The sequence below is a fragment of the Nicotiana sylvestris genome, chromosome 3 (assembly GCF_000393655.2).
Source record: "Nicotiana sylvestris chromosome 3, ASM39365v2, whole genome shotgun sequence".
Taxonomy (NCBI): Eukaryota; Viridiplantae; Streptophyta; class Magnoliopsida; order Solanales; family Solanaceae; genus Nicotiana; species Nicotiana sylvestris.
The window spans coordinates 122,913,219-122,935,619 of record NC_091059.1 but is presented as its reverse complement, the minus strand read 5'-3'; the positions used below and the strand labels follow the sequence as shown (position 1 = coordinate 122,935,619).

Here is a 22,401-nt window from a genome sequence, read left to right as displayed (position 1 = left end):
CTGAGTTACTTTCAACAGAAACAGAGATATATACACTTGACAACACCCATCTTGGTTATGCCCTATGTGACCTAACAGATATAGTTTAAAAGAAGGATGGGATATCATGATCCAGCTGGGGTTAAAGTAACCCAAAATGGTTGATGGATTTTTAGCGTTAGCTGATATTTCCAAATGATATTGCAAATATGGTAATAGTTCTCCTTGTGAGACACCCAGATGGTGCATTCTAGAATAGTACCGTTAGATATGAATACTAGAATGTTCCGAAAATTCAGAAGATAAGCACTAGAATCCTAAAAGTGATGAATATTTACCTTAGTATAACTCTCGTCCCTAGTAAAGAGAGAGTGTTAGGCGACCCGAAGAGCTAGTGAGATGGTGCAAGGGGAGCTAAAAGCGAAATAATATTTTGTTAAAGTTTTCAGAATAAGATAATAGACAAAAATATTAGCAGGAGAATAAGAAGAGAGTAAATGAAGCATTATGAGTACATGTGATAAATGGGTGATAACGGTGAATGTCTATAGTCAAGTGGAGGAAAAGACAAGAGGTGACAGGCCTTGAGACAATAAAAGAGTATAAGCCATAAAATAATATCCTCATTTTGAGAAATGAATTGGTGATTCTAACGTGATTACTAGAATGCTAAGCTAGACTCTGGTGTAATAAAAATCAGTATGGGCTAGTGAACAAGATACACTGAATATGAATTAAGGATTGGAAGATTTGATAATAGTCGACTTCATGAGAATTTCAGAGATCGCGTTCAGGGAATAATAAATGGACAACAAAAGAATAACCTTTAAAGATCATGTAGGAAGACGCTTCCCTAAAGCAAGCACTGTGAGCAGAGGTAAGCTTAAGGGACTAAATGTGCCAGTTACACTAGGTGTCACCCACGTGCATAAGAAATTAAGTTATCCTTGGTACATAAGGGTTACCGCAAGTTAAGTAAGATGTCAGTGAAGATATGAAAAGACGCCAAAGATGATGAGGTAACTATGGAATAGAAAAGGAATAATGCGGTAAAAAGGCAAAAGGAGTGAGATTGCATTTATTCAGATCCTATAGATATGTTACGACTCTAGAACATTATGCAAGCACGAAGCTGGTAAGAGGTATTAAGGGTTCCCGGCAAGGATGTTAATTGGTAAATAAGTGCAAACAGACACTTGATAAATAAGGAGCTAGTGCAAGAGGTAAGTTGAGACAAAGGACATAACCCAAGAGAGTTTGCGCAAAATATAAATATGATGATGGACCAATGAGTAGTCTATAGTAGATTGAGGAAGAACCTAGTTATGGATAGACAAGAGGTCATAGATAAATCAATAGATCATGCAAGATAAACGTTGTGAATCCCAACATAGATAATTCAGTCTCGCAGATAAGAGATCACAATCCTTGAAAAAATTTCAGATAGGAGTTGGGGTAGTTAAAGGTACCATTAGATAGAGTGCCACTAGGGAGACAATCAAAATTTGAGTTTAGAAGTAACCCTACGAGCACAAGGCACGGGGGTATGTAACTAAGGATATTTATAGGCAGTAAGAACATCGAAAATTCCATCAAGTATATGATGTAATAAGCTCGCAGCTTTACAGGAGTCAGAAGGTCTCCCCTAAGTACTACAACGATATACTAGCTGAGTAAATAAGAAAGAAGGTTTCGACCTAAGCATAGTGACCTAAAGAAGAAATGATCTTGTAACAATAGTCTCACTATAATATCGTAGGCACTCCATAAGAAAGTGGCACCTATCATGACTAATGAACGGGAAGTAAAAATCAAAAATAATATTCAAGATCATATGAGTTGCATGGAATTCCAATATGTGTGGGCAGTAAGATAAGCCAAGTATTCATGCAAAAAAGTGGTAGAACGACCAGGAAAAGTAATTGCTTACATTTAAAGACAATTGAGAAGGCATGAAAGGGAATATGGTGCCAGCAAGTTAAAGGAAGGTTGCGAGTAGTATAAATAAATATGTATAGGTCGCAAACTAAAGTATGGTAGAGAGACAAGGTTTTAGGTAGACAGGAGTAAGGATAAGAAAAGATGAGTGAGAAGGTGACAAGAATAGGTAAGTTATCAGGATTAAACCCATCACAACAAGAGAGCTGATGGTTTTTGTAAGTTATAAAAAGCTCAGTATAGCTTGAATGAACTCAGAGAAGTTTAAGACTAGGAGAATTTAGAAGATATGGAATGTTGCCTTAGTGGTAAAATAAGGGTGTAATTGCGATAGATAAAAGGATGACGTTTAGGCCTTTGATTGGAAAATGATACAAAGAAAAGGGATTTCATGAATTGTACAGGATTAAAATACCCCCATAAGGTGAATCATGTTGGGATGCTATGAAATATGATTATTGAAGTATAGTATTGTCCCTAAGTGGATCGGGCAAATAACTCCAGATGTTCCCCAATGAAACGTGATCCCTAGTGACAATATATTACATAAGAGGTTTCAAGTTATTAATGGTGGATTATAGATCAATATTAAGGTGAATCAACAATAGATGGATGAAAGTTCCAAAGTATGAGATGATATTAGGTTGTCATTCTTAAGATGAACAGTAATGAGAAAGCATTAAGGGACTTAGATTTATACATATAGGATAAGCAGCGAGAGAGTAACTTGGAGTTGGGTAGCAGACCATGGTAATAATAAATCGAAGTAAGTATTGTTGTATAGTATAAGCTACCTAGATATAGTAAAGCCATAAGCATAGATAAATGAGGCTATAAAACAAGATATAGCAATAGTAGTCAGTTCAAAAAGTACCGAGCGAAGAACTTCAGTACACCTATAGATACCTAGAAGGACAGCTTGTCATAGTTCTGTATATATTCACAAAGTGAGGCCTATAGATTGGCTAAGAGTTGGAGGAAAAAAGAGAGAAGAGTCGCATAGGCGCAGATACAAGGATAGAGTCGTATAGACCGCATGACATAAGGTAGCAATAGTTACGAGTATGGAAGAATTCCGACCACAAGCCGTGGGGTGAGAAAGAGGCCTAAAGGGAGGAATGCCCTAGCCTTTGGATTTATTCACAAAATAGTTTCCTAGATGGCAAGGATAGTATTAAAGTATTCGTAAAAGCTATAGGTAATGATCCTGATAAGCGCATCAGTCAACATTCGAGGACGAATGTTCCAAAGGGGGGAATGATGTCACACCTCATGTTTTGGTACGTAAGAGTACGTCGTAAGTCAATTGATGTAAGCACAGAAATAAAATCTCTTTGAAAGTTTACAAAGTAAGTTAATCATGTTACCATGGAGGTTACAAATATTTAAGATCATGAATACCAAGTACCAAGAGGATCAGAAGGCTTAGAAGCTAAACGAATTGAAGAAAATAAGTTTTGTCAAAAGTCGACAAGTTGAAATGTTATAACATATACTTTTGGGGTGAGACTAGGGTTATTAACATTATAAAAAGGTTATGTTATGAGTTAGTTTAGTCGTATGATAGTCGTGGTATTATATTTTTAAGTCAAGCGAGTTGTGAAACAAAAGTTGGCAAAGGTCATCATAAGTTACATTCATAAATGTGCTGAAAATTAGGTCAAATGTAGCTGAGCTTTTCTCCAAATATACTTGAAATTACGGGGTGATATACCTACTAAATTGAAGATCTATGAATCTGGTTTCTAGCTCATTTAATTTTTCATCGATATGACATCGGAGTAGAGAGATATTCTCATTTTTGCGAGACTGTGCAAGCAGCTCCCATGGGACCCACAAAGTCAGTGTAAACTGCAGCTTGTATTTAAGTTAATTCTAAATTGTTTTAACTCATTTTTCTCATCCAAAATAGTTCCTAAACCTTCCTAAATTCTCTACAAGGGTTCCTTCATGATCCTAGGGTTAAAACCTAAGATAAAAACATGAATCCAACTCTAGAAACCTCGTGGTGCTTGCTAGATCGTAGTTCTTCGTCTTGTGGCTGTTTTGGAGGGTTCTTCAAAGCGAAGTAACCTTAGGTTTCGTATTGTTCTTGTTGATTAAAGTAACAATCAGTCCCTCCTTCATATATATTAGATTTTCAAAGAGAACTACAAGTGTCTACACACCAACTTGAACACCAAAAGTTGATTCAAGAAGAGAATACAATACCTATAGTGTTGTGGTGTCATTGAGGACAGTTGTGGGTTGTGCTTGGCTGAAGTTTTATGTTGTTTCTACTAGTTAAGGTGAGTATAACATCATACTACATATGCTTGAAGTTATTTGTGTGTTGGTTGCATTATTTGAGAAAAATACTACAAAAACATACTTGAAATAGTTTGAGATATTATTGTTTTTTAATGGACTATTTTGGAAAGGTTGTTTCCGTGAACTTTAAATGGTTGGAAACCTTTGAAAATGACTTTATTATGATGTTGCTATTATAAAATATTTTTTATATTTCGAACCTGTTGTTGGTACTGTGAATATGAAGGGAAAGGACAACCTAACAATGGAAAGTTATATTTGTAGTTGTTGTTAGATTGTTGGGTTGTTTGAGGGTGAATTAGAGATGAATGGGAGGTTAGAAATTCTCCCATTGTACTTAATATCATACTGGCTAGGTTTTTAAGTTAATGAATGAATGATTTTGGGATTAAAGGGTTCAAAAGGGATTCAATTTGAGCTTATCGTTTGTCGTGTTAAATAGCAGTTTTGTTGGTGATGTTATGCACTTGATGTTATGTAGCTTGATTTGTGTTGTGGTGATGAAAGTATATATATGTAAAGGTTGTATGGGTTCGCATTGGTTGATGGACTTGGGAATCAAGGAAAACGGGGGAGATGCTGCCCGTTTTAATATAAAATAAGCTTGACGTTCGTTGTACGATAGTTGCATCTTTTGTAGCTTAATGATAGCATTATTATCGTTACTGTAGATTGAAGTGAAACAAGTGGAGTTCAACATGGTTATCGAACAGATTATGATAAGGTATGTTAAGGCACTTCCTTCTTTCTTTTGGCATGATCTAAAGTGAAACGAACATAAACGATATGTTATTTCTTAACGGATCTACTCCTAGCAACTAAGATTGTCCATGTTGTTCTTTTCATATAAAGTTATTCTAAGCAAGTATATATGATCCTTGATCCCTTTGAGGTTCATATTGATGTCAATAATGTTAATTGAGTGTGCGACAACCTTATGACACTCCGAAAGGCTTAGAACGTGATTTCATGAGTCCAACATGCATTTTATATATATATATATATATATATATGTAGCCTAATCTATTGGTTGAATTATTTTATTTTTTGATATCTTTATTTCTGAATTTAGTTAGCAAATATATATTATTCAATATATAAGAAAAGAATACAATCCAAAAAATAGAAAAATATCTGGACATTTATATTATATTAAGAGAAGAATGGTGAAGCATGTGGTTAAGTCAAGTGGCAAGCTAAAAAGATTTGCAATTTTTTTTGAATAGTCTAAAATATTTTGAATAATCAAATAGTCTAATTTTATCTTGACCTATAATTACGGTATTGCTAAGATTTAAAGGCCTATTAAATGATAATTACAAATAAGTATGATTAACTTTAGATTCAAAATATAAAATTTATTTTTTAGTTAAGAATTTTTATATATCAATATGATAAAAATCAAGAATATTGCTTGGCATATAATATTACCCCTTATATGATAATATTTAAATTGTAAATACCTAATTATTTCTTTAAAAGGAATAATATTATATGAATATTCTATTTCATATATAGATATAGCTACAAATATACATATAAATATAAATTTAAATGTAGATATATAGATTAGATTTGTCTAAGATTTATTTAAATTAAGCATAAGATTTATTAAACTATTTCCATTAATTATGTTTCTATTTGTAATTCAAATTTCTATTGTTGTCTTAAAATTAATCAAGTGGCTTCTTTTTAGCTTGCCACTTGACTTAACCACATGCTTCACTATTCTCTTTTTAATATAATATAGATGTCCAGATATTTTTCTATTTTTCGGATTGTATTCTTTTCTTATCTATTGAATAATATATATTTGCTAACTAAATTTAGAAAGAAAGATATCAAAAAATAAAATAATTCAACCAATAGATTAAACTATATATGTATATATATTATTCTCTTATGGAAATTTTAACAATATAGTATTCTCTTATGAAAATTTTAACTATAAAATAAAAGTTATAATTCTAATTTGAAAATAAAAGGAAAAAAAATAATTTTGTTTTACGTATTACAGAAAATAACAACTATTAAAAGTATTGGTTAATTTTTTAAAGAAATAATAAAAGGCTTCTCTATTAAAGTATTTATAGATAAACACTAAAACCAAGAATGTTGGTGTAGGGATTCGAACCTTGTACCTCAACAAAATTATCTCTATAGCTACCCTTCAACCATTAGGCCACCTAATGGTTTTGTGTAAAATGTGGTGATTTAATGCATTATATATATATATATAGACACACACACACTTTAACGACTAAAACACTATTAAAGTATAGCGTTGTTTTATACTGCGCTATATATAGAATGACAACTTTTTTTTTACACTTATTAATGTTATTTTTGTCCAAAAAAAATAATATTTTGGTTCCGGACCGTAGTAAATAGTAGGCTCTCCTTTGCCCATGTCTAATTTAGGAATGATAGTACCACAAAAGGTAGATTTTGTTTATGATTAGTCAAACTACACATTTTTCCTTTCACGTCTACTCTTTCTTTCTAGGACCAGCGAGGTAATGTCTGTACTATGCACTGGCCCAATATTTAAGCTCACGCAAAATATATTTGTATCAAATAAATTTCATAATTCTGAAAATAGCACTGGTTAATGTTACCAGAGTGGAAAAAAAACTTAATAGTTTACGAATAAATCTTGCAAACTCATAATGTAATAAAGGAGTTGACTTTATAATACGATATAATATAGACTCTCTTCTTATAATAAAAAGTTCAAACAATTTATAAATAAAATTTCAACTGTATCAAACAAATTATTCTAGTTTAATTTGAACTTAAAGTTCTTATTTTTATATATAATTTGCTTTGGAGTTGTTTCTTGAAGATTTATCACTCATATTAAATATTATTTGTAACTTATCCATCTTAATCATTTGAAAGTTTAAATTATTGACTTGACAAGTTTATTCATGCCAAACAAAATATTTTTAATTTTGTTCTACGTAAAATTGATTAATTGATTTTTATATTTTAGGTGAAGATATTGGGTATTTTTACATACTTTTCTCCTTTTGTTATTTTAGGAGTATTTTGTTGTTGTTTACAACTAAACTTTTTTTACCTATGGAATTACACTGAGTTTGTTGTTGTTACAACTAAACTTCCACGGATCCTTCTTTTTTTTATATATATAAAATAGGTATATATTATATCTCTAACTATTTTACTATCTGTTAACCTTAATATTTGATTAAGACCTCTCAAAAAGATGGATATTATTTGACCAACGTTAATCAATAAATTGTTATGTTATCAATTTGGTAGTTATCGTTTAAAGTCTTAATCACTTTGTATGTTGTCTATAACTTATTCAATCTTAATAATAGAAATTTTTTAAATTTTTGAATGAGACAAATTTACTGTAATGTCAAAAAAACTATTTTTATTTTTTTACTCTACATAAAGTTGGTACTTGATTTTTAAAATTTTGTTCAAGGTTGTTGGATTTACAGTATTTTTATATTAGTTTTTCTTTTTGTTATGCTAAGAATATTTTTTATTTTTTATAACTAAACTTGCATGGATCCTCCTATTCTTGAAACAAAATAAATTTATGTTATCTCCATATTCTTTGTTAACCCTGTATATTTTTAGACCTCTCACTAAGATCGATGCTATTTGTTATCATCTTGATTTAAGAAAATCTTAGAGTAAATTGAAGTTTTATTGAAGTAAATACTTTGTCATATCCAACTTAAGTTAAAAGTTTGTGATTGATTTAATCATAGTATCCTTTACTAAATATAATCTTTAATAACCTATTATTTGGAAAATATTTTTATATTCAAAATCTCACTTATTAATAGCACTCCTATATTCGTGTCTAAGATCCAAAAATTATTTAATGAAAAATCTCATAGCTATTCTCTCATAAAATTTGAAAAACTATATTCTCTTTGATACTCAATATCACTTCTCGTGTGCACTCTATCATTATAACATTTCAATAGAAAAGTACATTTTACATGAAAATAGTTTATACCATATTAACAAACTTTTTATTTAATGAATATTTATATATTCGTTACTGAAGTATTGTAATACAGTAAAACTTTTCTACAATAATCATCATCTATAACAATACTTTTCTATATTGGTCAAGTTTTATTGGGATCATTTTTTCATATTATGTTATAATATATATTTTATATAACAATACTTTACTATAGCTGCTAAATATATCGGAACAATTGAGGTTGTTATTAAAAAGTTTTATTGCAGTATAAGCATAATTTTTTGTTCAAATAGAAAATGAAAATAGAAGTTTGTGTAAAATTTTGAACTACATGGTAAGCGAATTGTGCATTTAGATTTGATTAAATTTAAATAATCTATTAGATATTAGTAACATAAACTGTTTAATTTAAATAAAAATTGTAATAAAAAATAACAATAACTAATGAAATATGAAATTTATAAAATTTTATCAGTTAATATATCCTCAGTGAAATAAATATATAAGAGTATTTTAAAGGTTTCACACACTAAACCTGCCATATTAACCAAGGAAGTTGGGCACAAGCTCCAACGCCGATGTTTCAGAGTAAAAGGCTGCATGAGAGACAGTTGTATTCAATGGCCCCATACGTTTTCAAAATAGAGGTACATCACGTGGCAATTTAGTCAAGGCAGTTCAAAGTTTGTAGCACTTTAATTTGTTTTAGCCAATCATATTACCTCACTTATCCTGAAATGACCAAATTGTCCTTTAAATCCTAAGGAGACATGTCGTCCAGCTGTGTGCTAACTCCCTCTTATTAGATAGTAGAATCAGATGCTGTGATTTGAAGAGAAAGGGTTACAGTTAATACCGAAATGTCCCTCAACTAAAGAACATTATCCCGTGAGCATAGTCCTCAGAAGAAACTGATGACACATCTTAGTCATAAATAGATGAATAGCTGACGTTAAAGGCAAATGAAAGGTTACTTACTATAGAATGGCTAAATATCACAGAGTAGATTGTGTATGAATGTTCAAATCACTTTACGCATTCATCTAATAAGAGTGTAAGCTGTCAATGTCTGACTATTACTGATTTGGAAGCACCGAATTCTAGCCATACCTGAAACTTGGTGTCAAAAGCTAAGATCTAATAACCCCATGGCTCTCAACTTCACTTTCCAACGCTTAAACGATCAAAAGAACCACTCGATAGAACGGCTCAAGGCTTCTTGGTTTAGACAAGGAAGCCCAACCTAAACAGCAGCTACTAATAGCCATAAGAGATTGTGAAACATCTTGGTACAACTATATTAGATTAACTATATCAGCTAAACCAACAACTAATTTCGAATGATATGGCTTGTTAAGTCATCAGCCTTATCTACCCCTGTATGGCAATAATATTCATGTTTCATGAGATTTGATAAGTTTCTAGGCTGAAACCACAATAAGATCAAGTTCAACCATGAGAAAAACTAATGCTGAAAAGGGACAAATAAGTCTTATAATGAACATTCACCGGGAAAGAACATCTTATTTCAAATAAATGGTAGATAGAACTCAAAATACTTAGGGAAACAGACTTCAATAGTTTTCAAAATCTACAAACTAACACAATACCGCAACCATTTACTGGCTTACTGCTTCTTCAAGAGCAGGGGTCCAACGTTATCTCCAGTCTCCTTATTGTGCTTCACGTGGCTTCCATCACATAGAGGAAAAGTCCCAGACCTCCAACACCTGCACCCAAAAATCAGCCACTTACTAAAACTACCAACTAAATTCAATTCAATTCCAAGCGTTATTCTATTCCAAGATTCTAGCAAGAGTTACAAAAGGAAATCTGCACAATAATTAAAAGGGGGAAAACTATGACTTCGTTTTCCAGTTCAATGATCAGTTACTGTTATCATGTAGATAATAAGTGGTGCTTCTATATCCCTGTTCTCTAACCCATTAAAGGGAAAAAGGATAGGGAGTAGGGAGAGAAGGTCTTCTTTCAGCATGGGCCTCTCATGTCACTCACATGAACCTCTTATGATCTTATCCAATTCTCAATCAATGAAGGCGGTGAAACAAATCCAACTAGAAAAACTCACATTGGACTAGCTCGAACTCGTGACGCTCACCAAGTTTCCCCATTGAAAGCACTGACTAATCCCAAGTCAAAAGTTGGAGAAACTCCAGTTTGTTTGGTTCTTGACTTTGTGTTCGTCACAGGATCTTTATTTGATTAAAATCTAGATATAGGGTATACAATATAGAACATGTGTTTGGTTTTAAATTGGACAAAATAATTTTCCAATAATACCTTTGGTTTATATATTATCACTTCATATAATCTCTATATGGTTACTATATCATATGTGATTAAACACAATTAACATAATACAACTAGTAAACTACAGTGAGAATTACTGCATAATTTGTGCAGGTAGTATTAATACAGAAACTAAAATGAACAAATTCCTGTTCCTATGAATGTACAAGAGTTGCCACTACAAAAGGAATCTTCAAATAAAATAAGATTGAAAAAAGATGAAAAGGTCATTGTTGGAAATAAAAGGCGATACAGCATTGTCGATTGACTCATCCCTCTTTGTGCCTTATCCCTGCGCGCAGCGATATAAGTATGTATTCACTTATCAACAGATTATTTAAATCCCTAGTGCTTCAGCTAACTTTTACTGGAATATTAAAAAATTGCAGGCTGCTGACAATTCTTGTCGGCATATTCCACAGGGCATTTGACTCTTTATGAGTATAAAGAAATCACGGCGCACAAGAATATAGTACTATAATAGTATAAATTCTTAGGGAAAACAAAAATAAAAAGAAGAACCTGCAGTAAGCAGTAAGAGGCTTAGAGAGTTCAGTGACGACAACAGAATCCACCACTTTTGCTTCGTCCTTCTTAATATCTGGGTTTATAGCTTCAGCCCTAACCACCACCATCCGCCTGGGCCTCGCCGTAAACGAAGATAATGCGCCGCCGCATGAGAACCCAGCTTGAATCATGCTTATAGCCGACGCCATTGTCAATTTTTGGTTTCTCGCTGTGGTTTCAGGTTGGTGAAAATCAGAAGGAAAGTATGTGAAGTATAAATAAAGAGGAGAAGGGGTGAAGGGGGTGACGAACGTGTGGCGACCACGGTCCTCTTTGTGATGTTCACAAATCGAGTGGAGCTTACCATATCCACGTCCTTCTTTCACGTTCATCGCCTTTGATTTCTCCTCCAAATTTTGTGATTTCTACTGAAAGGTGAATACCGAAATTAAAATGGAAATTTGCTTTGTAAAATTTTCAATGGCCTAAAGTCAGCCTTTGATCATAAGAGGTCTTAAAACAAAATTAACTAATTGTTTTTAAGCAATTTCTTCTTAATTACGTTCTACAATCCATTTAATATATCTTCGCTAAAATATTATTGATATTAGCTATGATTTATTAATTTTAATTTAAAAAAATTGTTTCAACTGAGTCAACATTAGAGAAATTGTAGATATTATTTTATGATATATATATATAGTGTTCAGTTCCATATTTATGTAGATCAACGTATGGCAAAAAAGAATTATATTCAAATTCAAGAAAATCAATATGGAATTTCACTATTATATTACTACTATGTATAATTATATTTGTAAATTTTGGGGCCTTTAAAATCCTGGGGCCTAAAGCCACCACTTCACTGGCCTTACCCTCTAGTCGGTTCTAGTCACGAAAATAATTTCTTGCTTCTATTACCTTTTTAACATGTCCCCATGGACAAAATTATAAAAATAATATTCTTGTTATTATCGGAAAAGGATTAATGTGCCAGTGTCTCTTAGGCTCGTTTGATTTAGGGATTATTTATACATGAATTATAACTCATGAATTGACTATACAGTTATTAATAATAAAACCGCATTCAAAATTAAATTATGACAATTGTCCAACACCAAATTTTAGGCCGGCTACTAATTTGAGGCACAAGTGATGTGAGTGAAAGCTATCTAATATTATCTCAAAAACTAATTAAGTATATATAACTTTTTTGCACTATATATGGTTCTAGGTGGGAGGGGAAGGAAAGACGGGGTTAATTTCACTTATGGTTACTTAACTATGGTTCTAGGGGCTTGAGCCAAAATGACTTTTAAGTAGCAATATGAAAGTTTAGTTACTTTTAAGTGACAAAAAATAGTTGAGTGACTTTAATGAAATTAAAACATACTTGACTGACCATCAATGAAATTAACCCAAGAAAGATAGAGCGATATACTTATGTTCGCTCAGAATGTAAATGAACCTCTTTTCCTCTTATTTGGAATGCGTGCAATAGTTAAACTTGATCCTTTTTGGTTTAAATGTAAAGTAAGATGGAAGCGAAGCCTATTGTTGATACTTTACAAGTTTACACGGAAACCCTTTTTAAAGGGTATACAGAATTTTAAGCAACAAGAGTGTTCAAATTAGTTTTACACAAGTGAAATGAAAGCAACAGATGTACACTATTTTTTTGAGAAAAACTTCATCATTTTTGTCATACTTCAGAGGGGCGTTTCCTTTAGTTTGACAAGTAAGTACTTTGTCAATTACTTTGAAGTATGAGAATGTGCTGAAGAGTTTAATTTTACTTGGCAAACTATGCAACTAAGGAAACGATCCGTATTACTCCTTTACTTTCTGTTCTAATTTCCCTTCTGAGGACCAAGCTGTTACAAGGATTGTCAAAGATAGTAACAAAGTAAATCTCCAAAAAAGTAAGCACTCCCAATCACCTTTGGTTGAAAAGAGTTAAGACAGGGAAGACAAAAACTTTAGAAACAAGAAATAAAATTACGAGCAGATTAGTTTTGAGTGTTTCTCTGTCCCATTTGGCTTGTTTTTATATAGGACATTTTTCCAACTAATAATACATGACCAAATCTATGCTAAGATCATTTGTTGGGAAAATGTCTTCATTTTTCTATGAACAATATTATATATAGGCATGTGAAGAAGACTCAAATCTTTTTATTTCATTATCTTCTGCTTTATACTACTTTTGCTACAAAGTAAGTCGAAAAATCAATATAGAGCTAATTAGCTCAAAATACGTGTCACAGAAGCCATTGTAGAGTAAAAATTAATCCAAGTTGAAGAGAACAAGAGGAATGAAGAAGAAGATCATTTAAGTGCATGTCATTCATCTGTTATAGCTCAACCAAATTCTCCTCGAAAAATAGCAATAATGATAAGTTATGCGTCTTTTGTTTTGATGATTTGACAAACTTCATGAGAGAATAAGATAAGGAACCTGATACAATTAGTTCCCTTGCGTTCAGAGTAACTAGTCAGATGTCTGGTTCAATTCTCAATTAAATTAGATAAGAAAACAGCAGAGGGAACATATGGGGATCAGTTCCCCTAGTCGTCGTACAGTCAACTCTACAGTTGTAAAAGCTGTTGCATTGTACTGTCTGGCATGCTGCTGCATTGTACCGTCTGGCAGCAGTACAGCAGCACAGCTATAGCTTGCTAAGGCCAAACTAAAGGACACTTTATTGCATCATCCTTGATGATACCATACACTCATATTATCAACATGAGGCAAGGGATTTCATCTATCTAATACTTGCAAATCAAAAGATAATATTCTCTCAAGTGCTAGTCACCACCTCTCTCAAGAATAAAGTGTTACACCCCGCAATATTACGATGATGTTACATTCTGCAGTATTATATTAAGATGATGTTACGCTTCGCAATATTAAGTTATGACAATGTTGCACCCTGCAGTATTACATTACGATAATGTTACGCTTCGCAGTATTAAGTTACGACGATATTGCACCATGTAGTATTGTACATTGAATGTGTAGTATTAAGTTACGACGATATTGCACCATGTAGTATTGTACGTTGAATTTGTCGTAAGGTAATTGACATCAGTCCAAGTAAAAGATTATTTGGAGATTATAAGGTTTATGCTATTTCACAAGTAATGAGTAAATTCGTGAAAGTAAAAGGGAAAGCAAGTCAAAGAAAATGAATTTTCGTCGAAGTTTGGCATTTTGGGGTAAAATACGGCCTGAGCTAAAATACCTGGTATTTATAGACTAGTGTCATACAAGGTACCACTTGGCCATGATAGTATGATGTATGAGGTGTATAAGGCGTGTTAAAAGTAAGTAATATTTTAAGTAAGTTGAGATAATTCTTCATTATGTGGATAATTGGGTAATTATTACTTTTAGTGGGAGGTTAACAACTAATTAATGAATTAGTGGTTAAATAATTCAAGATCTTGGATAAGGTTTAAAGGCCCCAACGTGGCAGCCAAGAAACATTCTTAAATATGACTCTTAAAGAATCATATGGATTAGTCCTCCCATCAAGTGGAGCCCACCAAAAGGTTAAATAACCTTTCTAATTTACAATTGCATTTCTCATCTCTTAAGAACAAGCCTCTGCCAAGATAAACTTTATAGTATCAATGTTATCAATTGTTCATATCTTAAGCAAAAGCTTCAGCAAGGATAAATTTTGCAATGGCAACATTATTGCTTCAAGAATTTCATACGAATACTATTTAATATTATAGCAACGTGGGATTTGCGATTCTAAGGGAGTACGGTGTAATCTTTCTCAAATATATTATATGGGTTTTTCCCTATTCCAGGTATGTTAAAGATATCCCTTCTTTCTTTTGGCATGATCTATACGACACAAATAAAACGAGCAAATGCACAAATTCCATAAATGACTCTATTCATAGAAGTATTAGAGATATCTATGTTCTTAAATTTCCATGTGTCATAATATTCTATCATCTGTTCATGGGTTTCAGAAAAATACAAAAGTTGAAAAGAGTTTACTTTATGATATTACTCAAAGGCAAAATGGCTTTATGACATTCCGAAAGATTTTATTAACGTACTTTTCATGCATTGCATTCATGTATATTGATCCATGACCAAATGACATTATATAAGCATATATATGTATGTATATATATGTATATGGGATATGGGAAAGATTATGGCGTTATATACGTACCACCACCTAATCAGCTGGTATACGTTGATGATTTTGCCCACAGTGGCAAAGATGATATGATGGGATGCCCTCAGAGGCTGATGATGTTATGAAATATGTACCTATGCATGACATGACATTCATACGCATATATATGATACTATAATTATTTCATGATTTACAAAGTTATTCTGACTTACAAGTGGAGTCATTTACTCTATATTTCCTCTATGTCTTTTATGTACTTATTTATGTGCCTTACATACTCAGTACATTATTCGTATTGACGTCCTTTTTTCCTGGGGATGCTGCGTTTCATGCCCGCAAGTCCCGATAGACAGGTCGAGAGCCCTCCAAGTAGGCTATCAGCTCAGCAGAAGATGTTGGTGCGCTGCATTTTCTTCGGAGTTGCTTGTTTGGTTAGTATGAGTTAGATGTGTATTGTTTGGTATGGCGGGACTCTGTCCCGCCCTTTATGAAAATTATATATTCTTAGAGGCTTGTAGGCAGATGTCATGTATGTAAAAGATTATATGGCCTTGTCGGCCTATGTTCAGTGTTCGAGTGGTTATTTTGGTCTTAGAAACCCATATGTCTTATGTATAAGTTGGCATTACCTGTTGTATTAAACCTATTTTATGGTAGCCTCTCCGGCTCAGTTATTTATGATAGTATGACATGAAGAGATACGTTATGTTGGTACTCGATTGAGTAAGGTACCGGGTGCCCATCGCGGTCCATTGGTTTGGATCGTGACACAAAGCTGCAACTTCAAGGACCAGATCCAAAGATTGAAGATATCTTAAGTCCTTAGATTTGTTGAGTCTTTGTTATTTTGTTCTTCACTTATAATTCCTACTTAGCTTAGTTAGAAGCATTGTGTAGGAAACTTCTGTAAATCATAAACCTTTGTATTTGTGTCTTGGCTAGAGTTAGTCGAGTTATAAGTCTTTGTAATAGAGTTATTACGAAGTGGCTTGTAATAGAGTTCTTACAAGTTAATGAGGGATTAAGAGGTTAATTCCTAGGTTACAATAGGCTGTAATCTGAAGTTTGCTCAGTAGTGGAGTTAAAATCCTACTAGGGTAGGTCGTGGTTTTTAATCCTTTGATCAAGGAGTTTTCCACGTAAATATCACGTGTTCTTTATTTACTGCCGATTTACTGTAGGAACAGATAGAGAACCTGGTTCCCTATATTGTTTGGTTTTACAGTTTGTTGCTTTCTGTGGAACTGATAAAGAACCTGGTTCTCTATACAATTTGGTGGACCCTTAGTTTCTATCAATTGGTATTAGAGCGGGTTCTTTTTATCAGGCTAACACCTAGAAAGAATCCATATGGCTGCTCCGCCAAACTTTAAAGAAGGTCAGTCTACCTACAGACCACCAAGATTCAACGGCCAATACTATGGATGGTGGAAAACATGAATACATGACTTCATGATAGCTGAGGACTCCGAGCTTTGGGACGTGATTTGTGATGGTCCCTTTGTCCCTATGAAGGTTGTTGGAGAGGGAAAAAGGACTATTCAAAAAACAAGAAAAGAATACAATGGTACTGATCGAAAAGTTGTTGAGAAGAACTTCAAGGCGAAGAAGATTCTTGTGTGTGGTATTGGACCAGATGAGTATAAACATATCACGGCATGTGAATCTGCCAAGGGAATCTGGGAAGCTCTTCAAATGGCTCATGAGGGAACTACTCAAGTAAAGTAGTCCAAATATATATGCTTACAACTGAGTATGAACTCTTTAAAATGAAAGAGGATGAGTCCATTCAAAAGATGCATACCCGTTTCACCTCCATAATCAATGAGCTTCATTCACTTGGTGAGATCATTCCAACTAACAAGCTGGTCTGGAAGATACTTAGTATTCTACTAGGTTCCTGGGAGAGCAAGGTTAATGTTATCACTGAAGCCAGAGATCTGCAGAAGCTGACTATTGACAAACTTATTGGAAATCTCAAAACATATGAGATGAAGAGAAAGAAGACGTGAAATAAGAGAGCCCAATGAGGAGAGGAACCTAGTTCTCAAAGCTGCCCACACTGACTCAAGTAGTGATGAATCTGACATGACGTATCTCACTCGAAGATTTCAAAAGATGGTTCGTAAAAATGGTGGGATCCCAAAAAAAGGATGTTCAAGCAGGAATTTCAAAGGAAATGATTGTTGTCATAAGTGTGGAAAGCCTGGACACTTCATTAAAATACTGCCCTCTTCATAAACAGGATAATTACAAAACCAACACTGATAAGGCGGCTAAGAGGAACCAGGTTCTTATAGGAAATTCAAAAGAAGAAATGCTGCTGACAACGTGGTAAAGCAAGCTTTGACTGACTAGGAAGATTCCTCCAACGAATTTGAAGTTGAGGATGACCAAGGAGATGCATCTATGATGGTTGTTGACAATGAATCTTCAGAATATGAGCCAATCTTTGCACTCATGGCTAAATCTGATGATGACGAGGACAAGGATGAAGATGAGGTAAGTTTTCTTGATGTTCAAAGAAATTTAAAAACTTACTCTAAGAAAAAATTGATGTCCTTAGCAAATGTGTTGATCGATGCCTATCATAACCTCATTAATGAGAAAAATACTCTAATTGAAGAAAATGGTGACATAGAACAAGAGAGGGATGATATGGTAGTTTTTATTATAGATTTGAGGGAACATCTAGAAGAAGTAACTATAGAAAATACCTTGTTGAAAAACCAAATGAAAAATTAGACGGACACCCCTAAAGGAAAAGAAACAGCTAGTGAGGCTCAACTTGAGCTTGAGAGTGAACTTAAGAAAGTTAAAACAAGTCTTGTTATTGAGCTTGAAAAGAATAGACAACTTCAGGAGGATCTGAAAAGGGTTAAAAATGATCTTGATAAGTCACTTAAATGGACTCGGTCCTCTGATATAATAACGTCTATGTACAAGAGTAATGGTGGAAACAAGCAAGACATCGGGTTCCAAAAGGCTAAAACCTCCTATAATCCCCATAGCAAGTATGTAATTATGGCTGATAATAGGTTGTGCACTCACTGTGGTCAAACTGGTCATTACAAGGACTCTTGTAAAGTTAATTCAGTCTCTACAGAAAAATAGAGTTTTTATTGAAAAGAAGCATACTGTTGAGGAGCCTGGTCCTCTAAGAGGAAAATATATGTTGCCTACATGGGCAAAAAGAAGTTTGATCCGCCCATTCTATCTTTATAAGGGACCCAAGCTGACTTGGTTTCTAAGTCTAATCAGTGATTTCGTGTGTAGGCTATAGTGAGAGGTAGCAGCCAAAAAATGGTACAAGGATAACGGTTGCTCTAAGTATATGACTGGAAGAATGGATGATTTCCTCTCACTCTAGGCCTTCCAAGGTAAGAGTGTGTTCTTTGAAAATGGCAAGAAGGGCTATATTCTTAGTGATGGCAAAATTGGCAAAACACTCTCCCATGCAAATTGAAAATGTGTACCATGTGAATGACTTGAACTATAGCTTGTTGAGTGTGTCTCAAATCTGTGAAATGGGAAAATGAAGTGAAGTTCTTGTCCAAATCCTGCACTGTCACCAATCTCAAAACTGGTGAAGTGATGTTGATAGCCAAAAAGTTCAAGAACATCTATGTTGTAGACCTTGATTCACTGAATGGTGGTGTCTAACATGCCTAAGTGTCATTGATGATGATGTTGAGTTATGGCACAGACGACTAGGGCATGTGAGTTTTTATTTGCTGAACAAGTTGGTTATGGAGGACCTGGTTCGTAGGCTGAAGCAGTCAACACTGCCTGCTACTTGATTAATAAGTACATGATCAGGTCCCTTCTCGATAAGTCTCTCTATGAACTGATCAATTGGAGAAAGCCCAAGATGACTTACCTGAGAGCCTTTGGATGCAAAATGTTTTGTTCTCAACAATGGCGACAAAGGGTCACATAACAAAGAAGATGAAGATGGAGAATTTACAAACTCTCCTGGTGAAGCTATAGATATTGCAATTTGAAAAACTGATTTGATGTGTCAGGTCAAGTAGAGCGATGAAGAAGATGCAGCGGAATCTCCAAAAGGCATAGAGGAACATGGTCCCTCTATCACCTCGACTAAAGCTGAACATAGGGTCGCTGATGTTGCATCAGGTGCTCCTGATGCAGAACAAAGAAGTGGAAGTCATAATTCTATTGATGTCAATGATGTTTCAAAAATGGAGGAACCTGGTCCTTCAAATTCTTAAATTTAAGTACTTCAAGAAGCTGCTGAAAAGATTTGAGATGGAGAATGTTAAGACCATTGATACACCTACTGCCACTGCTACACGTTTAGACATGGACGAACCTAGTTCTCCTATCAATGAAACTATGTATAGGGGTATCAGTGGATATCTTCTTTACTTGACTGTTACCAAGCCTAATATTGTTTTTAGTGTTGGGTTGTGTTCTAGGTTCCAATCAAGCACAAAAGAATCTCACTTGAATGTTTCCAAAAGAATTTTGAGGTATCCTAAGGGAACGTAGGACCTGGTCATCTTCTATCCTTCAGGAGATAATTTTGACTTGGTTGGATATAGTGATGCTAATCATGTTGGATATCTAGTGGATCGAAAGAGAACATCTGGAATGACACATTTTCTGGGGTCATGTTTAATCTCTTAGGTTCAAGGAACAAAACTCTGTGGCTCTTTCTACTATTGAAGCTGGATATGTAGATGTTGCCTCTTGTTGTGCTCAATTGCTATAGATTAAGCAACAACTAAAAGATTTGGGTGTGTTTATAGATTGTGTGCCATTGTTGTATGATAACACAAGTGCTCTAAACATGGCAAAGAACTCGGTACAACACAAGAGGATAAAGCACATTGATGTGCGACATCACATTTTGAGGGATAAATGTTGAAAGGGTCTGATTTATATGAAGTTTTGGAAGACGGAGAACCAGGTAGCAGACATTTTCACCAAGGCGCTGAGCAGGGAACATTTTGAAAGAAATCGCCTGGAGTTGGGGTTGATTAAGCTCAACTAAGGACCTGGTCCCTTGATGATTGGTTATGTTAAGAAGAAAAGGTACAATGCTAAAAAATATTTTTCGGCAACATCTAACTCAAATCTATATTGTTACAAGTATATACACATGGCAGTTTCAGGATAAAACAAGTAAGAGTGACATTGTACTTCTAGAAGTCTTTGCTCAGATTTCAAAAATCCTCAAAGAACCTGGTTCCTGCGACTTAGGTTAGTAGTCTCTTCAATACTTATATGCCTTTTTAATCTGCTGAAATGTCATGTCATTAAATTATTCCCGCTTTTCACCTAATTTTGAAGTCCAAAATGTTAAACTTTTTTGAACTGACCCGTTGCCCCAAAAAATCACTTCCTTCTCTTACACCCAGCCAAAACCAATTCTTTTCTTCAAAATCAAAATTAACCTTGTCTGAAAAATAATTCTTCTCTCCAAATATGCCAAAAGTGAATCCAACTCTATCACTTTCCAAAATCCCAACTCCATCTGAATCAAAACCCCAAGAAGTCTTTGGTAGATTTTGATAAGAGTTTAACTGGAAGGGAACAGGGTAGAGCTAATATTCTAGAGCATGAGGTTGGAATTGTTGTTGGGTTTGTAGAAGTCTTGAAGGATGGAGAAATTGGTAAATGTGCTGAAAAGGGGGAAACTGAATGAGGGACCTAATTCCTCAAGTCCTTCTTAGGATGTTAATTCTAATGACGATCTTTTTCTTTTTGAGTTCTGTGTTTAAACGAACTTTCGATCCAGTGAAAATGATTGATGAAAAGTAGGCTGATTGATGATGAAGTGGTGTGACTTGCTAATGTGGTGATTGTGGAAGACAGAATAAAGTGGAAAAATCTTCACTTGTGAGAAAAAGAAAATGGAGAAAAGAAAGTTGGCTGAGAAAGATGCAGCAGATGATAAGGGTGAACAGATTGAGAAGAAGAAGAGGGAGACATGGCCGCTCAGGGAAAGAAAGGGTAGTGTGAGTGAGGAACCTGGTTCCTTACAGAAGTAATAGTTTGAGTTATCGGGTTTGGAGAGGTAGAAGACTCTGAAATCTTAGAAAGTGCTATTAGGCAGAGTGTTGATGCTGATATTGCTGAAAAATGGAGGAACTTCTTGACATTGTTGAGTTCCAAAAATAGAATAACCACTTTGTTCCTCCAAGTTCCAACGTTTATGAAGAAGAAGTAAAAACTTTTATGTTGTATGTGATACTCTGATAATATATGTGCATGGAACTGAGTTTGTTCTTGATGAGGAGAAGCTTGGGGAGATTCTTGGTGATTTGGTTGATGGTTCAGCCTGCTCAGATAGGTAGAGAACCAGGTGCCCGTGGACCCTTGGCAGAATAGAATGTTAAGTTGAAGGGTGAGAATGAAATATAGAAGAAATAGGTAGAGGACCTAAGAGAGCAGATGGTTATTGATCAAAGGATTGTGAATGAACGAATGAACAAGCTCATCAAGGCCTTAGCCTCTTACTTTTCTTCCTGCCCAGTAATCCATCTCTTCCACTCCTTCCAAATTCCCTTGAATTCCTATCTTCTTTTGATCTGTATGTTTGATGACATTGGTATTTTAGTTGTTTAAATTGTCATATTCTGTATTGTTGAAACTACTGTACTTTTATTATAATTACTCTACTATGGGCAATCACTCTATTTTGTGCAATGACATTCACTTGTTATTCTTGTTATTGTTTATGATGTGTTGCCCAAGTAGCATGAGTTAATGTTGCTGAACTTCTTTTTGGTTGTGCTTTTTTTGTTATTCATTTCAATTATACCAACTAGGGGAAGTTATATAGGTGTGAACATGGGGGAGGAACAAAATCGAATTGATATGTTGTGTTATGCATGAAAGATAGCTCTGCTTCGCAGGGGGAACAGTGCTGATAACATGTTGATTATAGGTCTGATCCGCAGGAAAACATGTGAGGAATCTGATTCTTAAATAGAACATTAATTTTAGGTTTGTCATCATCAAAAAGGGGGAAATTGCTCTACGTTACGATGTTTCATGTTTTGATGATTTGTCAAACGTTCTCAAGGAACCAGGTACTGACCAAATGTGATAAATATATTTAAAATCTGATTGTCACGGGGGAATATCAATTCTAAATTTGTCATCATCAAAAAGAGGGAAAATGATAAGTTATGCTATTTTGTGTTTTGATGAATTGCCAAACAATCTTGAGGAACCAGTTGTGAT

The 22,401-nt window shown here is 34.1% G+C and overlaps 1 protein-coding gene across 1 annotated transcript; it reads right to left on the bottom strand.

Moving 5' to 3' along the window:
• Positions 1–9,672: 9,672 nt before the first annotated feature.
• LOC104244241 (CDGSH iron-sulfur domain-containing protein NEET) lies at positions 9,673–11,459 on the bottom strand. Its single transcript, XM_009799632.2, has 2 exons — positions 11,036–11,459; positions 9,673–9,933 (listed from the first exon to the last, which is right to left on the bottom strand). Exons 1-2 carry the CDS (start codon positions 11,410–11,412, stop codon positions 9,831–9,833), a joined length of 480 nt encoding a protein of 159 aa, XP_009797934.2. The 5' UTR covers positions 11,413–11,459; the 3' UTR covers positions 9,673–9,830.
• Between the last annotated feature and the right edge of the window lie 10,942 nt (positions 11,460–22,401).